Below are 22,651 nucleotides of genomic sequence, written 5' to 3'. Positions count from 1 at the left end.
GGCTCATGCACAGATGCATTACGATGGTATTATGAACAAGGGCTTTGGTTGTATTTGATCTACGGTATCCATGTTCGTCTGTCAAGCGTTTTGAAAAGCCGAATAAATAAACGTGTTGTTGTATCTAGACGGTGGAAGAGAAGCTGTTTAGATACAGACTGAGAGTGAGACGTGACACACAGGATTGTGTTTGTCTAGAACTGTAGTAGTCAGAACGCCACACCTCCCTCCAAAGCTACACAGGCAGCTGAGTGTCACATAGAAACACAACTCCTGATGGTGCTTGCTGATCCCTCAGAAGAACGAGGCGGTGAGACAAGGGAGGGTGTAGCTCAGTGGTTAGAGCATTTGACTGCAGATTAAGAGGGCACAGGTTAAAATCCCCCTCTGCTCTACGTGGCTATGGATAAAAGCATCTGCTAAATGAATACGTGAGACTTAAAATTATTATGATGAAAAATAATCAACATTTGTATTATTATACAGTCCCTATCCTTACTGCTGGGAATGTGAATGCTCTCCTCTGTTTTGATATTTCCCCTGCGTGGCTGGCTGGTGTGTGTCTGATCACCAGACTGATGCCCTAGCAGGATAATGTTGGCCAGGTTCTGGAGGTTTCTACTCTGCAGATGGGGGATGATGGATGGAGTACAGTATAGTTCAATGGTATAGAATTTGACTGCAGTTCAATAGGTCACAGGTTCGAATCCCCTCATGTAAGTTTCTTTGGTTAAAAGTGTCTTCGGTAACACTTTATAATAAGTCAACGCTTTTTGGCATTTACAAAGTGTTAACTAATAGTTAGTTAATCCTTTATAAAACATTTTGAAACATTAACAATACATTATTAAATAGTTAATAAGCTCATTATTAAACACTATGTTGATCATTAATAAACACTGTTAAAAATTATGTATTTTATTCATAATACAATTCATAAGGTGTTTGATAACTGCATTATCATACTTTATAGACAGCTTGTTAATATAGTTGCAAACCAGTAGTTTAAAAGGTGTTAATGGTACATGAGCTGGTATAGAAAGCATTAGCAAATGGTGAACAAACCATTTACATTACCTTTATAAAGCATGAGTGCATGAGTAAATAACTAACAACATATTTACTTATGTCTTTAATTAATGTATGCCAAGTCGAATACAGGATGTACACTATGCTTTGCAGATATCTTAACAACTATTTTATAAAGACTTACTAATGATGCAACTTCTGATTAGTAATGCAAGTTATAAAGCATTTACTAACTGTTAGTTAAGGCTTTTGCGTGACTTAATCTAAAGTGTGAACTATTTATGCCTTATTAAGCATTTATATAAAGACTATAGGCCTATAGATGTTGTGTTTTTGTTTTTTAGAAGAAATAGCTGTTAATTTATTTACCTGGGTAATAAATAAAATAGTATTTTATTTCCATTAAGAAGCAATACAGTAGAATTGGTATAAAAGTTGGTTACCCAAAGCTGTATTTTATTTTCAAAAAATGGCTGTAATAAACTGCAAATGTTTAGCTAGCTACTCCTCGACAGGTCTGCAAACGCCTTTGAAAGCAGAGATTTGTTAAAACGTTTGTTAACCGAGACCGTAGGTCGAGGGTTACAAACAAACAAATCGTTTTAACAAATTGAGGCGACAAAGCGTTTGCTGACCTGTCGAAGAGTAAACATTTGGTTTCTTATATACTAACGCTACAACAATATGTGGGAAGATCCCAAATCAAACACTGCGAATCTGGAGCAGACGCCATCTTGTCAGAGCAATCAGCTGCACTTGTACTGGTGACGTCACTACATCTCCAAGGCAACATATCAACAACTCTTTTGAGAACGTCTTCTGAACCAATAAGAACAGCATATTGGTTCAATTGCAACAACAGTACGAGCGTTCTGATTGGCTAATGGGTAGTCATGCCAGCCGCGTATTAAGTCTTTATATTCTATGCGCGTATTGACCTGCGGTCTGATAACGCTACGTATTCTTATTGCCCTCCGCTGATGTCATCTTCAAAATGAGCGAGATCGAGGAGTTTTACTATCCAGATGACAATGAAGACATCAACAGCGACGAGGAAATTCTTAACTTTCTAAAAGAGCAGAAAAGCGTGAACACAGAGAGATAAACGACAAGCGCTATACAGATTGCTAGGTTTGGTTGCTCAGATTTCAGATTGGTTGCTAACGCTAGGTGCTAACACCTGAAACACACTGTGTGAAGACTTGAGTAGAGCTGAACAAAACGACATGTTTTAAATGAAAAGAGCTAAAAATGCCATATAATAAACAACTTACTAACCTCGACCGTTCGGTCATGCCGGTAAATATCAAACTAAGGTTATAACGTATCGACCGCTGTCACTCTCGGCTAGTAGAGCTAACTAAGTACTGTAGTTAGTAAGACACATGCCTGTCATTACTTCAATAAAATAGTAATTTTGTGTATCACATTGTGTTGTGTCTGTTTCCTTTTGAGAAACCTATGTTCAGCCTTTGTGAATGTGAGGTTCGAGAATGGACAAGAATACCTTAATAAATAACTTATAAATGTTTAATAAGGCATAGATAGTTCACACTTTAGATTAGGTCACGCAAAAGCCTTAACTAACAGTTAGTAAATACTTTATAACTTGCATTACTAATCACAAGTTGCATCATTAGTAAGTGTTTATAAAATAGTTGTTATGATACCTTTGTGAATGTGAGGTTTGAGAATGGACAAGAACACCTTAATAAATAACACAAAAGCCTTAACTAACAGTTAGTAAATGCTTTATAACTTGCATTACTAATCACAAGTTGCATCATTAGTAAGTGTTTATAAAATAGTTGTTAAGACATCTGCTAAGTATTAGTGTACATCATGTATTCGAGTTGGCGTACATTAATTAAAGACATAAGTAAATATGTTGTTAGTTATTTACTCATGCTTTGTAAAGGCGTACATTAATTAAAGACATAAGTAAATATGTTGTTAGTTATTTACTCATGCTTTGTAAAGGTAATGTAAATGGTTTGTTCACCATTTGCTAATGCTTTCTATACCAGATCATGTACCATTAACAGATTATAAACTACTGGTTTGCAACTATATTAACAAGCTGTCTATAAAGTATGGTAATGCAGTTATCAAACACCTTATGAATTGTATTATGAATCAAATCCATAATGTTTAACAGTATTTATTAATGATTAACATAGCATTTAATAATAAGCTTATTAACTATTTAATAATGTATTGTTAATGTTTCAAACACATGCTTATTATAAAGTGTTACCGTGTCTTCTAAATGAAGACCGAAAAGGAGCACAGACAATATTGTTTGTTGGTCACTGCTCTCTCTTAGATCCAATCTGGGTGTTTCATATGTGGATCCCCTTGTCCTAACATTCACACTCGGCTCATTGAGCACAAGCTTTTATCCAAAGCAAAGTATGGCAGGTAGTCAAGGACGAGAAGCGCATTCATATTTTTTTTCCATCCTTCATTTAATATAAAAAATACAAGGAGAGGGGAGAGTGTACTTGATGCTTAGTCCTTCTGCATTTAATAAAATACATTTAATATATTAAATTCCGTCCTCGGATCAGGTTTTTCTAGTTCTCTGCTCAGATCTCCTGCTATTCCTCTCTCACTGAGTGTGAATATATCAGTTCTGGACTCTGTAATTCACCTGTCTTCTTCACCAGGCTCTGCATTGCCATGGGTTACGATGGTATGTTCAGTGATATTTGGAGTGATAGCTCAGTGGTAGGGCATCTGGCTGCAGATCAAGAGGTCGCAGGTTCGAATTTCCCACGTACGTCGCCCCGTCTGTGGGTTATTATGGGCTGTTATGTTCTGTGGTTGAGGTGTTCCAGAGTCCCAGTGGTCGTCGGTGGTGCTGATCCAGCCTACGACAGCACAGCTTCTCCTGTAGCAGGTTGGGTTCTGCCAGTCGAGCACTGCTGTGGTCACACAGCCCTGGTACAGCTCAGGAACACCACATTGAGTCTGACACGCAGGAGACCCCACCACACACCAGCTTGCTGCCACTGCGGCCCTTTCAGGAGACCCCACCACACACCAGCTTGCTGCCACTGCGGCCCTTTCAGGAGACCCCACCACACACCAGCTTGCTGCTGGTCTCAGTGGACTAGACTCGTTTTTTGTTCATCACCTCATGACCATGTCTATCAGTGGTGTACTTTACATGATATGCAGGTATACGTTGTAAACCGACGAGGATTTCACGTACGCCTGCTGTAAAAGGAGCAGTTATTTACATTTACATTTAGTCATTTAGCAGACGCTCTTATCCAGAGCGACTTACAGTAAGTACAGGGACATTGCCCCCGAGGCAAGTAGGGTGAAGTGCCTTGCCCAAGGACACAACGTCAATTGACACGGCCGGGAATCGAACTGGCAACCTTCAGATTACTAGCCCGACTCCCTCACCGCTCAGCCATCTGACTCCCCTTAAGGGGTGTGGGCTGGCACAGGGAGGAGGAGGACATGGTGAACAGACAGCGTGTTCCCTGCTTCATACTAGACCACACCACTGCCTTATGGAGATAGCCTTGAGTCTCAATCGGTGAGGTAGAATCATTCTAATATAAATCCCAAGTCCGCTCTACTACTCTCCCGTAATTGACCTGAGGAAGGTTAACGCAGAGTACATACTAGATTGAGGTCCTGGAAGTGCTGAATGGTGATGGGTGAGGCCTTCTCTCTTCCTGCCCTGCCTTACATTTTGATTGTGTGAAAAGTGTATGAATTGAAATCCCCTCACACAGGGTTGGTCTACTGTGTAAAGCTGCAATCTGAACTCTCATGGCCCTCAACTGTCAACAACAACAAATAGGCTGTTGATGTTGGTGACACAGAATGGTGCCATCCTAATATGAGACACAGACATGGGGGGGGGGGGCAGGGGCGGGGGGGGGGGGGCTTTAAAAATGTGGGGGAGGGGAGGATGGATTTGGGGCTGTGCAGAAGAAGTGTGTTGTCATGCCGGCTTTGTAGCTCCCAGGGTCCTAGAGGGCTCTTCCAGAAGGACTCTGGTGAGCCTGAAGGTTCAGGAGGTAAAGACAGACAAGCAACAACAACAAAAAAACACTACCTAGTTTGTTTTTGTTTTGTTTGTCTTTTTCTCGCTGACTCTCTTCAGACTCCTCAGTCTGTAATCCCAACAGAGAACCCCAGAACCTCCCCCTCCCTCCCAGATTACCCATGTCCCCAATAACCCTTTAATCTGTCTTGTCTGGATGCCCCCCCCCCCCCCCCCCTTCCACTCAGCCTGGTGTTCACTCACCACAGTAAAGACTTCCTGAGAAGTCCTGATATGTCCAGAGATGTCCCGTTGGAGGGCATCTCCTCTGGCTTGGAATGAGGAGTTCCTATTGGTTCCAGGCTTGTGTCAGAGGAGGGAACAGTGGTGCTGTTGCTATGCTGATGTTAGAGGAATCTGCAGTGCTGATATTGCCACAGGGAGCTCATCGGACTGTTGCTGTCAGCCAGCACTGTACCCAGTACTTAATGTACTGTACTGTAATGTCTAACTCAGTACTGTACTATACTGTTCTGTATTATTTTACCTAGTACTGTACTGGAATATCTAACCTAGTACTGTACTCAATTTTCTTTATTATCTTACCTAGTACAGTTCTGACCTGAAATATTTAATCTAGTACTGTACTGTACTGTACTGGAATATCTAACCTATTACTGTACTCAATTTTCTTTATTATCTTACCTAGTACAGTTCTGACCTGAAATATTTAATCTTGTACTGTACTGGAATATCTAACTTGGTACTGTACTGAAATATGTAACCTTGTACTTAACAACTGTAACCAACAGTAGATTAAATTGTATTCATTCACTTAGCAGTAGTAGTGTCCTGTAGTAATCTAGTACTGTACAGTGATCACATTGTTCTTTTATCTCCATCTAACGTCTCTTTCTCTGTGGAGAATGAGATGACGTCACCATTCTACTAAGTTCACAACGCCTCCTCACCCCTCCTGAGATATTTGGTATCATTCTCATTACCTAAAGGGTTTTTGCTTTGCCGTGACAGAACCTGCTCGTCCTGTTGGTGCTGGCAGAGCGAAGGAGCAGGGAGGAGAGAGATGAAAAACACTGTCCCTGCAGCAAACCATGCACACTAGACTGGATACCAGTTGATATATTCAACTTCAGGGTACTCAATAGCATTTCTCTCTCTCTCTCTCTGTGTATTTGGAACACATGCCCTCCTCGGCGATTGCCATGGAAACAGCTCTGCGAAGTTAGCTACGGTTTGGTCGACTGTCTGTGCCTCATCCTTCTGAAGTACAGGCGTTTCCCACTGTAGTTTCTTGGCAGGGAACAGTGTGACCTGTGTCCTAGGGACAGGCTGTGTGCTTCTGTCAGGAGGTCATTACCATATTTACACTTAGGCTTTGTGGGGTCATTACCATAGTTACACTTAGGCTGTGTGGGGTCATTACCATAGTTACACTTAGGTGTGTAGGAGTGTGTGTGTAGGGGTAGGAGTGTGTAAGAGTTGTCCTCTCTGATGGTGAGTTGAGTTCATATATAGACCAGCTTGCCTCAGTGGGTAGTTGCCTCTGTCTCTTGTCTTGGTGGCCATGCATAATGTTCCTGTTCCTGCACTTTACATCTTGATAAGCTGTGATGTGTTTGTGTGTGAGTGTTGGTGCAACGTGCGTGTGTATGAGTGTGTGCATGGGTGTAGGAGTGTGTGTGTGTGTTTGTTCCAAGGATACACACAGCCATTGTTTGAGCCTGTGGCCCAGAGCCAAGAATATCAGAGTGGAAAATAAACTTTGTCAGGAGGAAATAGACTGAAAAATGGAAAGCATCAAAGCATCCACATCAACATCAAAGCATCCCCCTCCCTTTACAACTCTCTCACCGCCCTCCAATCGGATTTCACAGCCCATTCTCAACATATGCCCTCTCTCCATTGCATAACGACGCCTTCAAGTGGTTAATGTTTGGACGTACACAGTACACGTTGCTAAGGAAACGCTACATGTTAAGCTTCTAAGACGCTTAAGTTGCGGATGATTTGTGTTTGAAAAATTTCACGTTCTTAATGTAGTGCAGATGTCCTGTTTCGTTGTGTATATGTTTTCCTGAGGAAGAAGGGCGTTCTGGCAGCCATGCTGCCTCGGTCTCTCTGATCTCCCTGGGCAGCAACGCCGTGGCACTGTCGACGCTAATACAATCACAACGTCTTCTGTTTAGACAGTGTTCAATTAGATGTCTGGTAGGCGATAAGTCAGACAAACTGTGACGCCAGTGAGGCCCTTCCAAGATGGCCGCAGTCCTATTTGACAAACCAGGCACCGTTTGTGCGGCAGCCTCAACCAAACGATTTTCCTAAGCAGCCAATACATAGAGGTTGTCGACTGTTTTGACAGGTGTGACCAGTGTCTTCTAAACAGGAGAAAACAACCACAGCTGTCCGAGTCTTGGTCGTCCCGCCAACCAACTCTTCTGTGGCGTTATAATCGACAATGTATTCATTTAGCAATTGCCTTAATCAAAGGGGCAGGGATTTGAACCGGGGAACCTCTTGATCTGCTGTCAAAAAAACAATATTGAATTTGTAACTTGTTTAACCAGTTGCTCTTATGTTTTCTTCCCATTGGCACTTGGTTGCTTATCACAATGTATGCTTCATGTTTTGGCTTCCCGCAATGTTTTTTGGGGCTATCTCGTTGTTTATGATCATTGACCTATGCTCTTTCCAAGCTCTCTCTTGGAAGTCGCTTTGGATAAAAGCGTCTGCTAAATGACTAACCCCAAAACGTAAAAGCTCTATACCACCGAGCTTCACCCGTCCTTCCAGACGCCTAACCATTCCTGCTTCCCCTTCCTGTTCTCTCAGCAGCGGCCCGTCAACCGGCCCAAACCCAAGATGGCGGCGTCCCCCGCCTCGGCGGTGGCGGCAGCGGTGAAGCTGGCGGCCAGCCGCAGCACGTCTGGCGCCCGGCGGAGGAGGACGCGATGCAGGAAATGCGAGGCGTGTCTGAGGACCGAGTGCGGAGAGTGCCACTTCTGCAAAGACATGAAGAAGTTCGGAGGACCCGGCCGAATGAAGCAGTCCTGTATCATGAGGCAGTGCATCGCGGTAGGTCTCTCTCCAGGGGGCGCTGCGTTTAAAAGGTTCACTGTTTAAGATCACACATTCTGCAAAATAAGACTTCCTGGTATTGTTGGTGTACTGTATTAGACAAACCATATACTGGTATTAGATATTGAAGTCCTATGTATCTTTTTGAGGCATACTAAATAGTATGGTAGTATGGGACAGACGGAATATATTTAAGACCTACCATGTAGTATGGGTATTGGAATGCATCCTGTGTGTGTAGGGTTCAAGAGTACTTAGATCATCAACATGAAGTGTAGAAGAACACTTGTCTCTAAAAGTCAGGTGGCTGAGCGGTTAGGGAATCGGGCTAGTAATCTGAAGGTTGCCAGTTCGATTCCCGGCCGTGCCAAATGACGTTGTGTCCTTGGGCAAGGCACTTCACCCTACTTGCCTCGGGGGGGAATGTCCCTGTACTTACTGTAAGTCGCTCTGGATAAGAGCGTCTGATAAATGACTAAATGTAAAAGCTGAGGTGAGGCTGGTGGTGCTGATGTGTGTGTTGCCCCCCCCCAGCCGGTGCTGCCCCACACGGCCGTGTGCCTCGTCTGTGGGGAGGCCGGGAAGGAGGACACGGTGGAGGACGAGGACGACAAGTTTAACCTCATGCTCATGGAGTGCTCCATCTGCAACGAGATCGTGCATCCTGCCTGCCTCAAGGTCAAATGAAGTGTTTTTATTTTAATTTTATTTTCATACATTTAGTCTCTGTATTTTCCACGCTGTTCTGTGGGTAGCTCTCTGACATCCCTTTTTAATTAAAACATGGCTGCATAAAATTGGATTCCAGAAACTAGAAACTGTTTCTCTTAATTTCTTCTATGCCCTCATTTAGACTCTCTGCTCTCTTGGTCTCCACAGGTGAAAGACTCTGGTGGAGTCGTCAACGATGAGTTGCCAAACTGCTGGGAGTGTCCAAAGTGCAACCATGCAGGGAAAACAGGGAAAGTAAGCATCTACGTGTGTGTCTATTCACAGAGTAGCATACCACCTGTTCACAGGGCTGAAACACTTAGGATAATAGTTTACAGTTGGGTAGCCTACCTTGTTGTTAATAGCTCATGGTTGGCTAGCCTACCTTGTTGTTAATAGCTCATGGTTGGCTAGCCTACCTTGTTGTTAATAGCTCATGGTTGGCTAGCCTACCTTGTTGTTAATAGCTCACGGTTGGCTAGCCTATTAGCAATGGCAACAGTGTCCCGAAACCAAATGGCAAAAGGTATAAAGTTGTCTCTCCTTGTTTCTCCCCTTTTGGCTGTCAAGCAAAAAAGAGGACCAGGGTTCAAATACGCGTCCAACCTTCCAGGGTCTCTGCTCAAGGAGCCTCGGCTGGCCCGCGACATCAAGGAGGATCCTGACCAGCCCGCGGTGCCCACCGTGCCTAGCGGTACCGCTGCGATGGCCGCCAAGAGGAAGCTGGAGCGGGAGGAAGCCCCCAAGAGGAAGTTGGTGGAGGAGCCCCCCAAGAAACGCCCCCCCATGCTGGGTCTGGATGGTATGCCCCGGACCAAGCTGGGTCTGGATGGTATGCCCCGGACCAAGCCCGAGGACAACCCCTTGAGGAAGAAGAGGAAACTGTTCGACATCAACGACGAACCTGTCGTCGTAAAGAAAAAGGTAGGAAGTCTTTGAAAAAGGTGTATTTGTTAGATTTTTTTCTCTCTCTCCCCCTCTCTCTCTCTCTCTCTCTATATATATATATATATTTAGATGAAAGACGGTACCTTTTTCTTTCCTTTCCAAATGATTAGATAAGGAAAGTTTTGAGTGAGGAACAGAAGGGTTCAACTTGCAGTGACCTCTTAAATTGAACCCTTCTGTTCCTTACTCAAAATGTTCCTCCTCAAAGTTTTTGGAAAGGAAAGAAAAAGGTGCTGTGGACACATTTTCCAAGCTGTATGTATGTGTATCTATTCTAATCTTTTCTTTCTTTATTATTCTGTTATTTACCAATTTTATTGGAATTTTCAATGCATTATTTATTCCACTCAATAGTAATTTCTGCTTTAATGTTCTTTCACAGAAAAAGCCTATAAAGCCTGAGGATCCTTTATCTGCCAAAATGCACCGGCCAATCAAGACAGAGATGGAAGATGAAGACGATGAAGAGGAGGACAGGTTTACTCTGGGAAGGTTAGCCGTCAAGGAAAAACAAGAGGAGGTAGAGGAGGACAATGAGGAGGAACCAGAGGAGGAGGAAGAGGATGAAGAGGAGGAGGAAGAGGAGGAGGAGGAGGAAGAGGAAGTAACAGCACCAGAGAAAGACGGAGGAGTAGAGGAGAAAGCCAAGACTGTTTTGAATCCCCTACTCAGAACATCTGCGACCAGGGAAAGCGACCAATCATCTTCCAGCTCGCCTCGCGCCGGACCGAGCAGCGAATCGAGCGACGCCCAGGAGAAGAGCCCTGCCCAGCTGAAGGCTCGACAGCAACGGCGACGCCTCCCCAACAAGGAGCTGAGTAAGGAGCTGAGCAAGGAGCTCAACCTGGAGATCCAGAAGACCGAGAACTGTTTGGCCAATCAGAACCGCAGGCCTCTTAAGACAGAGGACAGCCCGGCCAATCACAACCGAAGACCGCCAAAGACGGAGGATTCTCCGGCCAATCAGAATCGTCGACCGCTCAAAACGGAAGACTCGAGCACCAATCACAATCGCAGGTTGCTAAAGACCGAGGATGGCCTGGCCAATCCGATTCATCGGCCTCTGAAGAGTGAGGACCGTACGGCCAATCAGAATCACAGGCCTGTGAAGATAGAGCCGGAGAGCGAGGGGGAGGAGCCAAAACCCAGGAGGCCGCTCAACAACGGCAGCAGCGACCTCGGAGATTGGCTCCACCCTAGGGGTCGGGGGGTCAACGGGACCCCCCACGAGCTCTCCCCCCTGGGGTGGAACCGAAGCCCCCCGATCACCCCCATATGCCCTCGACCCCCCCCATGTCGGTCGCCCCCCAAGTGCATCCAGATGGAACGCCATGTGATCCGGCCCCCTCCTATCAGCCCTCCTCCTGATAGGCTGCCGCTGGATGACGGACAGACCCATGTGATGAGCAGGGAGGTGTGGATGGCGGTGTTTGCTCAGCTGAGCCACAGAGACCTGTGTGTCTGCATGTGCATCTGCAAGACCTGGAACAGATGGTGAGTGTGACACGCGATTCTCATTGGCAGAGGCCTGCGACCTTATATGGCATGTCCTGATGGAATATTGTACTGAATTCCTGATTCATCTCATCACAATGCATTTACGTTTTTATTAATTTAGCTTTTATCCAACGTGACATACAAATAGTGCATATAGAAAGTCGACTTATTTGTCTAATTAAAGATATAGTAATGTGGGTGATGGTGTCTGTAGAAGTGGTGGTGTGGGTGATGATGTCTGTAGTGTGTGTGTGTGTGTGTGTAACGTTGCCAGTACCGGTGTGATGGTGTGTGTGACCCTGCCTCTCCCAGGTGCTGTGACAAGAGGTTGTGGAAGCGCATCGACCTGAGCCGCTGCAAGTCCATCACCCCTCTGATGCTGAGTGGAATCATCCGGAGACAGCCGGTGGTTCTGGACCTCAGCTGGACCAACATCTCGAAGAAGCAGCTGAGCTGGATCATCAACAGGCTGCCAGGTGGGTTCTGGTCCCGACCCAGCAAGTCCTACCAGCCTGGTCCATCAACATTATCACATAAATAAATATAAACACAGTGTGTGTGTGTGTGTATAAATATATATACACACACACACACACTGTATGTTTATATTTATTCATGTGATAATGTTGATGGACCAGGCTGGTGTACACATAGCGTATACATGTATACATATTTATACACACACACTGTATGTATATATATATATATATATATATATATATATATATATTTATACACACACACACACACACTGTGTTTATATTTATTCATGTGATTATGATATATTTATATATAATATATATATATCTTTTTATAGTCATAATGTATTATTCATTATAAAGTGTATTATCAAAGATATTTTATATATGAGGTTAATGAAATTGGAATGTGTGGTTCTCTTGTCTCAGCTGAGCATAGTGATATGGAGCTGGTTTCAGTTAAGGCTTTCAGCAGAGATAATGACATCCCCAGGGGCCTCCTAGGATTTCTTTTGTCACTTATCTATCTCCATCCAGGATTATGCGGTGACTCGAATTACATTTGCATAGTTAACGCTGTTGTATGTTTGTTTTGAACCCTCTGGTTAATTAAGAGTGTTTGACATTAATAAGGAAGTGTAGTGTTCACAGCTTCTTAGAGAGAGGTAGCAGATGGTGCAGCCAGTTCATGTTTAAGGTTAGGCTCTCTCAGAGCTGTGGGGCTGCAGTGGAAGATTTCACGGCCACTACAGAGGCTGTATCAGCTGGCCTTTTGTGTGTGTGTGTGTGTGTCTGTAAGAGATATTGCTGCACTGTAGTTGAGATGTTATTGCTGTTACTGTTCCACTGTGGCTGGTAAAGTGCAGACCACTGATCTTCTGATCTTTGGATTTTCTTATGTTGTATGTTGCTTTCAGCTGTTTCATGTTGCTTTAGGATGAAAGCACCTCCTAAATTAAGAAAATGTGTTTGTGTGTGTCTGCATGTGTGCGCGTACATGCTTGTGTGTGTGCATGCTTCCTTCCTTGTTTGTGTGTGTGTGTCTGTGTCAGGTCTGCGGGTGCTGCTGCTGTCAGGCTGCTCCTGGGTGGCTGTGTCGGCCCTGTGCACCTCCAGCTGCCCCCTGCTCCGCACCCTGGACGTCCAGTGGGTGGAGGGGCTCAAAGACGCCCAGATGAGGGACCTGCTGTCCCCTCCGACAGACCACAGGCCAGGTACCCCCCCCCGCCCTTCACACACACCCCCACTCCCCCTATACCTGGACTCGGCATGGATACTGGATGAACACTGCAATCAGGCTCTCTGGTGCCCTCCTGTGTACAAGCCTTCACAAATCTCTACTAATTTTCAACCATGAGTAATGAAGTAGGCTGCCTAGGAAGATAATCATGAAGAAAAGCTGGTGAAGGATTACTACTTGCCCTGTGTGACTTATAATAATTCATATCAAGAGATCTTATACGAGCGTCCTCTCCTTATGTCTCTCTTACTTCCCCCCTCTCGCTCTCTTTCTTCCCTGTCGTTTTCCATCTTTGTCCTTTTCTCTCTCTCGTCTCTTTTTTCCCCTCCATCTGTCTCCTTCTCTCCCCCTTACCTTTCTCTCTCCCCCTCACCTCTCTCTCTCTCTCTCTCTCTCTCTCTCTCTCTCTCTCTCTCTCTCTCTCTCTCTCTCTCTCCCTCTCTCTCTCTCTCCCCCTCTCCCTCTCTCTCCCTCTCCCACCCTCTCTCTCCCTCTCCCACCCTTTCTCTCCCCCTCTCTCTCCCCCTTTCCCTCTCTCTCTCTCCCCCTCTCTCTCTCTCTCCCCCTCTCCCTCTCTCTCTCCCTCTCCCACCCTCTCTCTCTCTGTCTCCCTCTCTCCCTCTCTCTCTCTGTCTCCCTCTGTCACCCTCTCTCTCCCCCTCTCTCTCTCTCCCACCCTCTCTCTCTCTCTCTCTCTCTCTCCCCCTATTCCTCTCCCTCCCCCAGGTCAGCTGGACAACAGGAGTAAGCTGCGGAACGTGGTGGACCTCCGCCTGTCTGGGCTGGACATCACGGACGCGTCCCTGCACCTCCTGATCCGCTCCATGCCCCTGCTCTCCCGGCTGGACCTCAGCTACTGTAACCATGTGACGGACCAGTCGGTCAACCTGCTGACCACCGCCGGAACCACCACCCGGGACTCGCTGACGGACGTCAACCTGTCGGGTGAGGGACCGGATCAGTGGCGCACACACACACACAGATATATACGCACACACACATACAGATATACACACACAGATATACCGTATTTTTCGAACTATAAGTCACACTTTTTTTCATTGTTTGGCTGGTCCTGCGACTTATAGTCAGGTGCGACTTATATATCAAAATATATATAATTTAACATGTTTTTAAATGTTAATTCATACTGACTGACATGAACCAACGAGTTCAACGGATTCAGTGATGTGGAATGAGATCGGGAGCTTGGTGAACTAGCTTACCGGTAACTTGCTTGTTAGACTCGCTAGCTTGTTATGTTAATTTAGCCTATTCAGCCCCCCAGGTATGTTCTTTATGCTGTTGTGTGTCTGAATAACTCGCCTTTCCAGATTAAATACCTGTTCTTGGTCTTGGATTTTGTGAAATACATTTCTAAATAAATGCGATTTATAGTGCGACTTCTATATGTTTTTTTCCTCTTCATGACACATTTTTTGACTGATGCGACTTATACTCCGGAGCGACTTATAATCCGAAAAATATGGTATATGCACATGCACACACACCTCCCCTCCCTCTGCCGCTCCAAGAACAGGAAAGGAGTTTGTCTGTTGCTTTGTAATTTTATTGTTTAGACATATTTTTTTGTAACTGAATTGTTTAGCAAGATGTCTTCATAACTGTATTAATTACTGATATAGTACTTGTAATATAATTTTGGGATTTTTAGTTTTTGCTTCTTCGTAATTGCTTTATGCATCTCTAACCCATTTAGCTGGTATGTCTGCATTCCGAATGAAGCAGTCTCTAAACGTGTTAACAACATCACAAGGGCTTAAGGTTTTTTATGAATATCAGATTGCGCCCTCGGGGGAAATATGCGCTTCCTATGAACTGGTAAAGCAGTCCCTGGGATACCAATAAGAAGCTTGTTGTATCTGTTTGCGCTGTCGGGGGAGTCCTGGGATTAAGTAAAAATAGTGAATCGCCCTGGCACTGCTCCTCTCCAGGGAACAAGAAGACACTGCTTGTCTCTCAGGCCGCCGCCTCGCTGGTAGAGGTTGGATCAATAAACATCAGACCCATAGTGGGATGGAGCGCCGTGGCAGTTTCACGAACGAGGCCTTGCTGTCACTGACTGAACCTAGACCTTCCAGGTGGGGTTGGAGGTGGGACTGGAGGTGGGGCTGGAGGTGGGACTGGAGGTGGGGCTGGAGGTGGGACTGGAGGTGGGGCTGGAGGTGGGGCTGGAGGTGGGACTGGAGGTGGGACTGGAGGTGGGGCTGGAGGTGGGGCTGGAGGTGGGGCTGGAGGTGGGACTGGAGGTGGGGCTGGAGGTGGGACTGGAGGTGGGGCTGGAGGTGGGACTGGAGGTGGGACTGGAGGTGGGACTGGAGGTGGGACTGGAGGTGGGGCTGGAGGTGGGGCTGGAGGTGGGGCTGGAGGTGGGGCTGGAGGTGACCCCTGGATGAACAAGATCCCGACATGCTTAGCGAGGTCATTGAGTCTTACATCCTGTGTATCATATGAAGGATCGATGAACATGCTGTTTAAGAGTCTGTTTGATGTCTGCTGTTTCTCTGTGCTGCTGTCTGAGCCTAGTCCTGTCTCTCTCTCTCTCTCTCTCTCTCTCTCTCTGCAGTATTAACCTCCACCTGTCTCTCTCTCTCTAACTCTCTCTGTCTTTCTCTCTCTCTCTCTCTGCAGTGTGTAACCGCGTTACAGACCAATCTCTGACCTACTTCAAGCGCTGTGGCAGCATCTGTCACATCGACCTGCGCTACTGCAAGCAGGTGACCAGGGAGGGCTGTGAACAGTTCATAGCAGAGATGTCTGTGAGCGTTCAGTTCGGACTGCTGGAGGAGAAACTGCTGCAGAAGCTCAGCTAGTGGACAGCCAGGACTGTGTAAGCACTGGCTCCACCCTGCTGGGGTTACCTTTGTGGATGTGAAGTGTCACAAAACAAACTGACCTTGGAAGCTTTGAGAACTGAGGAGACAGGAAGTGGATGTTGCTGTAGAATGTGCTGTGTCATAATGAGAGTTCACATGCTGCTCAAGTAAAAATATAATTTTTTCCTCCAAAACAACAGTTTTGACATCCAGCCTTATGTGAAATTTGACAAAGCATGTTTCAGTGTGGTTTCCCCCCATCATTTGCACCATTTAAAGCTATTGTTTTTGTACCTAATGGACTGTTTAACGAAATGTGTGTAGACACAGGATTCATGTTTTGGTGTTTCATGTTCCCTATGTTAAAATGCAGTCTTAATGCATTATACTGAAATATTTTTGTATCAGAAAGTGTTTCATACTTTTATGTGCAGCGTTGAATGCACTAATGTACAGTACTGTAACATTTTACAATATTCTATATCAGCATCTCTGTTTACTGTTGATCACTCTGATGCAAACGCCCTCCACAGGTTTATACCAATTCAACTCATAGCTTGTGAATTTGAGTGTTTTACATTTTATTTATTTGTGATAATTCGTTTGAAGTTGATGTTTTGTACACAGGTACTTAATGCTTTTACATAGGACTATGTTCTGTACAACTATTATCACTTTGGTTTTATAATATCCAGAAAACACGTTTTGCACTGTTTGACATGCATAGATGCTGTTGTTTTTCTACAATAGCCATAATGCCATGTGTCTATAGCAAACGGAAATTGTTCAGTGAATTTTAATTCCCAACACAATGTGTTTGTAAGTTCTTTCCAGAAGGGATTTGACAACCCCGTGCATGCTGCAGTGGAGGATTCTGCCTCGTCACAAAGAGTTATCATTCATACCATGAAGGTCATGCTTCTATCAAGTTCTCATCCTTCCAAGTACTAGTGTAATTTACATAAATGGATATGATGCTGTAGAAATTTATGGAAAGGGATTGAAATGTATCAAAGATTTGATAAAGCTATGTTTTATATTAGAATCTCAGTCATTATGTCTAACCTTTACTGTTATATTTTAGTACTAGTGACTGGTTTTAATAGTATTTACAATAATGTGTAAGTTCAGAGGAAAAAATTGAATGTGACTTTTAATCTCAGTGTTAAACTCTACATTTGGTTATTTGTTGTCATGTTAGTCTTTTATGTTTTAAGCATTCTGTGCAATATGTTAACAACCTGGGAAATAAGTTTGTATGTTGGAATATATATTACTGTTTTTTACACTGAAATAAATGTTAAGAATTATATTTGAATGCGTTGCTGACATATGGGTGAATATTGTTAGCTACATAGCACTGACTTAAATTTCAGTTACATATGCACTATCTATGCAAAATAATATACAATAATTTGCTTTGTACTTTCATGGACAGGAAATCCAAACTGGAGGTGAGCATGAAATCAAAGATCAAGATTTTAGCTTACTGGTTTAATGCACAGTATTTTATTAAATCTAGTAAATCATTTTCTTTTAGTTACCAAAATAAAAAGTTTAACATTCCAAAATACAAAGATCCCAGTTTCATGGAGTGCACATAAACTCATTGTACGTAGATATAGCTGCCCACAAGTGACATGTTTTTAAGAAATAGCAGCATGACATACATGTATACACAAACGTTTGCTACGTTGTGTCGGGTACAGGGATCTCTCTTGTGGATATCTAGCAGATGATGACAGAAAATGCTTCAAAGGAAAATTGACGCTTTAATTGTGAGATGTCACATGATCAGACAGCTCTCTGGCGTTTGATTGGTTGAGAGTCATATTTCTCTGACCAAATAAGGGCATTTTACATTCTGGAACTGCATTTGAAACCTCTAATGCTAAAGTATATTCAGTCTTCCAAAGCAAATGGAAAAATATACATTTATCATTCAATAACTTATATATTGGCAAACAACAATATTAGCTATCATACGCAATTCATTTACAGCAGTAAGCTTTTTCTCTATGTTAACAGGCATAAGTAGATACTTAACAGACAGTTGAGCAGTGTAGAATTAAACAAAAATAATTTAAAGATTGAGAATAGGTATCCTCTTTTTAAAATGTGCATATCAAAAGACACATCCACAACATGATCAAATATATGTGAACAACAAAAGCTGAAAAACGGGAATTAGCACCTGATACCTACTTCATGAAAGGTATGACACAGTGGATGGGTAGCACAAGCAGACGAACACCTGGGGGACAGGAAATGGACAGGAAGTGGACAGGAAGTGGTATGATATTGCTTGAGTTAAACAGCTGAATCACACAACTAGTCTGACTTCAAAACAAAAGACACACGTACAAATAACACAGGAAACACTGCGAGGCTCATCCCCGACCAAGTCACGCGAGACTTCGCCAAGCTGAACGAGATCTGCTGATGTTGAATGGCCTTTCTCTTGGCTTTCTCAGCAGGCGGGATCGTTGTCAAGTGCAGGGCTGCGTCTGCAGTGGTTATACAGTATGCTAATGGATGCTAATATTGATTAATGTAGGATGAAATCCAGCCAATCACTGGAGTTGTCTGCTCCGGATGCTGCACTTTTGGCTCCTCCCAGGTGGGTGCTGACACAGCACGACAAGGTGTTCTAGAACTTTCTGCACAAGTGGAATGAGGTTTGGCACCTTGTACACCATCGTGTGTGTGTATATATGTGTGTGTGTGTGTGTGTGTGTGTGTGTGTATATATATATATATGTGTGTATACAGTCTGTACCACCAACACCACACCGTTAAATCTGTCTGGACATATGCAGCCTGATAGAGCCCATATGGACAGTCAGTTCTTCAGTCACACAAACGTTACGGAAAACTCACAACAAAAGCATCTTTCTCTTCTCATATTGCACATTCTAAAGAACACAGAGGGGACGGGACGCGTGTGGTCTGGCTGGACAGGGAATGAGCGTGTAAACCATAGCGACTCTAACCTGGGAATTCTGCTTCTCCGCCGTCAGCCCCACCGCCCCTCTACAGACCGACACCAAGCACAACCAAACCTCCTCAAGTATCCGTGAGACCCATAGCTGTCCGCGTGTCTACACAACGCTACTAGGTAAGGTGAAGAGCTGTGTAAAAGAAAAAGGTGGTTGTTGTTTTTTGGATCCTGGCTGAGAGGAACGCCGTCCGGGGCGGAGTGTGTGCGGCAGCAGGGGGGGTTCGGGGTGGGGTGGGGGGGATTTGGGGCGGGGGGTCAGAGCTAGAGTCAGTACCACGATGAGCCATCAGTGAGGAGTGTCAGGACGAGGGAGGGGCGTGTACGCGCCCTGTGGCGTTAGGGCTCGCCGAGGTGCACGGCCTCAGCCTGTCCGACCCCGCTGCCGAGTCTGGCACGTGCACGCTCGTCCCCCACAGGTGCAGTCGCCCCCCCGCCCCCCCCCTCCCCCGCCCCCCGACAGCAGCCGTCCTTCGGCAGAGCTAGGACTTGAAGACGTGCACGGCCCTCACCACGTACTGCCGGCAGATGGGGCACTCGCTCATCCTCTTGCCACACTTGGTGCACGTGACCATGTGACCGCACTCCAGGAGCACGCAGTCGATGACGGCGTCCATGCAGATGCGGCACAGGTTGTCGTCCAGCGCCAGCTGCGTCCTCGTGCCGTCTGGGGAAAAGAGAGAGCGCGCGGGCGAACAGGGTTCAAAGGGTTAGAGACACGACAGAGACAGCTTGCTGGTGGTTGAGTCACATGACATTGGACACAGAACTGGTTTCAACCGCAACATGATCCAGTCTATGTCCTGAGCTACACTTTACAGAGTATCAAGCAGGCTTTCTCTCCAGCCCTGTCTGTTAGCGAGCGTGTCCGCGAAGACGCAACCTGGTAAATGTAATTAGACCTGATGAGGGCGCTGCTATTAAAAGAATATGATATGTCATAAAGAGGGAAAAGCTCTTAGGGACCACATCAGCGTCAAGATGAGAGACAAGTCACCAGAGGCAAGCAGGATGAGGAAAGAGATGAGGAGAAAAATGTGGAAAATGTAATGGAGCGAGGCGGAGGAGATGGGACTTGTGTGTGTGTGAGATCACGTGGGGAGAATGAGCACTCAGAGCTGCAGCAGTGTGCTAGCATGCTTCATGACTCTGCACACAGAGCTGTAGCAGCATGCTAGCATGCTAGCTTGGCCCTGCAGTGACAGTTGTAGCAGCGGGCTATCAAGATAGCATGCTAGCATGACCCAGCAGTGGGGGTTGCAGTCTGTAATGAGCGGTAAAAGACTGGGAAGATGGTGGAAGTGGACATGCCTTCAGGCGGCCATCTTACCTCCAACCCCGCCATTACACCCTGGACGAGGATACGCCACCACTTTGGTTACAAAAAGGGGCAGTGACAAAACATCTATTAGTGACTCAAAACAATCTAGTTGAAATCATTATAAATTTGAAGTTGTGAAGCTGTGAAGTACAATTGTCTCAGATTACTTGTATGGTAACTGTATTGCCAGCGAGACTAGCACAGTTTAATGACTATATCAGTAGCGTTGCCTAGGCCCTCTCATTTACGTCTGCCCCCCACAATGTTTTATTATTGATTATATATATATGAGAGTTTTTAGAATTTTTTTTCCCCTCATTTTAAGCCAAAATGTTTTTATTCTGGCTACGCCCATGCACTACATACTATTCACATATAACTGTATGTCAGACATAACAGAATGTGCACAGTGCAAGACGTCACGCAAAGCTACATTAGGATTCTCCTCAGGTAGAATGGAAACATCAGGTGTAAATATGAAAACGTTTCTCATGTTCATGTTTTCTCACCTGCTGTTATGCTGTTGCTGACATTTTCCACTAGAATAAAAACAACAAAAAAAACAAATTGTTAATCAGCACAGGTCAGTGTGAAAAGTTTACATTTTCAGTTTCAATCTTTATTTGGTGGCATGATCAATCTGTCATTACATTATTATGTTGTTATTACACTGTGATTACACTGTTATTACACTGTGATTTCACTGTTGCGCAGATGGGAAGTAATGAAGTACAGATACTTTATTACCATACTTAAGTAGGTTTTTCTGGTATCAGTACTTCACTATTTATTTTTCTGAAAACGTTTTACAGTCACGTTCATCATGTAACAATTGGTTCGAGGGCATGATGTCATAATAAGGCTTACTGGACTTCCTGTTGTGCTCGTTCTCCCGGTAGAGCCGATGCACCCTCTCCATCAGCTCCCACTTCTCACAGCAGCCGGAGTAGTTCACAAAGTTCCTGGCCAGGATCTCTTTGAGCTGGCGGACAGACAGGTTCTTGATGTCTCCTTCGTGTTCCAGGTCAGAGAGAGAGGCGCGCACCCTCCTCTGTGTGGCCGGGCTGACCTGGAGGAGACCACACATTGAAGACTTCACTTTTGACAAAACTAACATCCCACGCCAGCTATCCCACCTCAGACACCTTCAGTTCCTCTAGTTCTGGTGGTGTAGAGGTAAGAATCGCTGCCCCACTATTCAGCTGACCTGGATTCAATCCCCACTGTAAATTTAGCTACTATTTCACAGCAGTTTCCCCCAGGGATCAATAAACATCTTCTCTACTGTGATAGCACTAAGAACAGCTCAGGAAGAGAGCGGGTAAGTGTCACTACTACTAATGTCTTTTTATTCAGATGCTTTCATCCTGAGCGATGTATAGACGGGGATTTGAACCTGCAACCTTAAGATCTGCAGTGAAACGCTCTACCACTGAGCTATACCCATCGCTGCTGTACTCAGACAGTACTTTACATATCACACCAGAGAGTTTTGAAAACGGTGTCCGGACTTCTACAGCAGAGAGGGTTTGTGGTGGGGGCTCCTCACCTCTGGGATGTTCTCGACGGGTTCCAGGTTCAGAAGCGACACAGTCGGAATCTCCACGTGGTCCTGAGAGTCAAAGCAGCGCACAGAAGGATTTAAGAGATGTAACAACCTGCAGTTCAGTGGATAACCACAGGGGGAGCTGCCGCCCCAGCATCCTCAGTCCCTCCACAGAGGACAGAACAGCCCTCGCCCCTCACATGAAGAACACAAGAAGACAAATCAAACACAGGGAAAAGCTCTCTCTTCAGACGTGTTATAACAGCAAAGTAACTGAAACGACGTCCTCTCAGGGCCGTATATATATATATATGTATTTTACATTCACTATTCAGTAACATTGCAACTTCTAATCTCAACTCTGCAGTGAATAATTCCCTTTGAAGCCGGTGGTTATAATTGGAGTGGCTCACGATGGCTGCAGCCAGCAGAAGCACAGTGCTCCCAGCATGTGGCACATTGCTGCATTAAGGCAACCCCTTTATGTGCAATGAAGAAAAGTCATAAAACAGAAATGGTCATAAGAGTACCCCCCTCCCTCTATCCCCCCTCTAATCTTCCTCCCCCCTCCCCCGCAGCACAAAAAAGCAATTAGCTAATGGTTGCAGGCAGCTCTTCCTGTGTGATGTCACAATGAGGAATGGAGTGTGTGTGTGTGGGGCCACATTCCACCAGACCAATCAGACGTGGCCTCCCACAATGCACCTGTGTTCCTAATGAATGCATGAGTGGATCCGGTGGCGTCGTCCCTCCCAGTCCTACTGTCAAGCTACACCTCGACTCTCTCTACTTCTTATTAAAGGTCTCCAAGACTCTCTCTCTCTCTCTCTCTCTCCCTCTCTCTACTCTCTCTCCTCTCTCTCCTCTCTCTCCTCTCTCTCCTCTCTCTACTCTCTCTCCTCTCTCTCTCTCTCTCTCCTCTCTCTCCTCTCTCTCC

At 45.1% G+C, this 22,651-nt stretch overlaps 2 protein-coding genes across 6 annotated transcripts in view; one reads left to right on the top strand and one right to left on the bottom strand.

The window, feature by feature from the left end:
• kdm2bb (lysine (K)-specific demethylase 2Bb) overlaps nt 1-17,180 on the top strand; it is a 29,258-nt gene extending 12,078 nt beyond the window's left edge. For 2 of the 4 annotated variants that reach the window (XM_062478336.1, XM_062478339.1), the window contains 9 exons: nt 7,892-8,134; nt 8,672-8,815; nt 9,017-9,104; nt 9,411-9,772; nt 10,179-11,290; nt 11,606-11,769; nt 12,825-12,986; nt 13,739-13,957; nt 15,665-17,180. In XM_062478336.1, the coding sequence (XP_062334320.1) occupies nt 7,892-8,134; nt 8,672-8,815; nt 9,017-9,104; nt 9,411-9,772; nt 10,179-11,290; nt 11,606-11,769; nt 12,825-12,986; nt 13,739-13,957; nt 15,665-15,846 (2,676 nt within the window). In that variant the 3' untranslated portion in view covers nt 15,847-17,180. The remainder of the gene's footprint in view (nt 1-7,891; nt 8,135-8,671; nt 8,816-9,016; nt 9,105-9,410; nt 9,773-10,178; nt 11,291-11,605; nt 11,770-12,824; nt 12,987-13,738; nt 13,958-15,664) is intronic. The other 2 variants (XM_062478337.1, XM_062478338.1) reach the window with 2 other exon arrangements.
• A 161-nt stretch (nt 17,181-17,341) lies between these two features.
• rnf34b (ring finger protein 34b) overlaps nt 17,342-22,651 on the bottom strand; it is a 13,448-nt gene continuing 8,138 nt past the window's right edge. The window contains exons 4-8 of one of the 2 annotated variants that reach the window (XM_062478367.1): nt 21,718-21,780; nt 21,036-21,237; nt 20,678-20,707; nt 20,178-20,219; nt 17,342-19,514 (exon numbers count right to left, since the gene is read on the bottom strand). In XM_062478367.1, coding sequence (XP_062334351.1) covers nt 19,330-19,514; nt 20,178-20,219; nt 20,678-20,707; nt 21,036-21,237; nt 21,718-21,780 — 522 coding nt within the window. In that variant the 3' untranslated portion in view covers nt 17,342-19,329. The remainder of the gene's footprint in view (nt 19,515-20,177; nt 20,220-20,677; nt 20,708-21,035; nt 21,238-21,717; nt 21,781-22,651) is intronic. The other variant, XM_062478368.1, reaches the window with a different exon arrangement.

This window comes from Osmerus eperlanus, chromosome 14 (genome assembly GCF_963692335.1).
Source record: "Osmerus eperlanus chromosome 14, fOsmEpe2.1, whole genome shotgun sequence".
Classification (NCBI taxonomy): domain Eukaryota; kingdom Metazoa; phylum Chordata; class Actinopteri; order Osmeriformes; family Osmeridae; genus Osmerus; species Osmerus eperlanus.
Note: the sequence above shows the minus strand (reverse complement) of the source record. Positions and strands in the feature narration are given on the sequence as shown.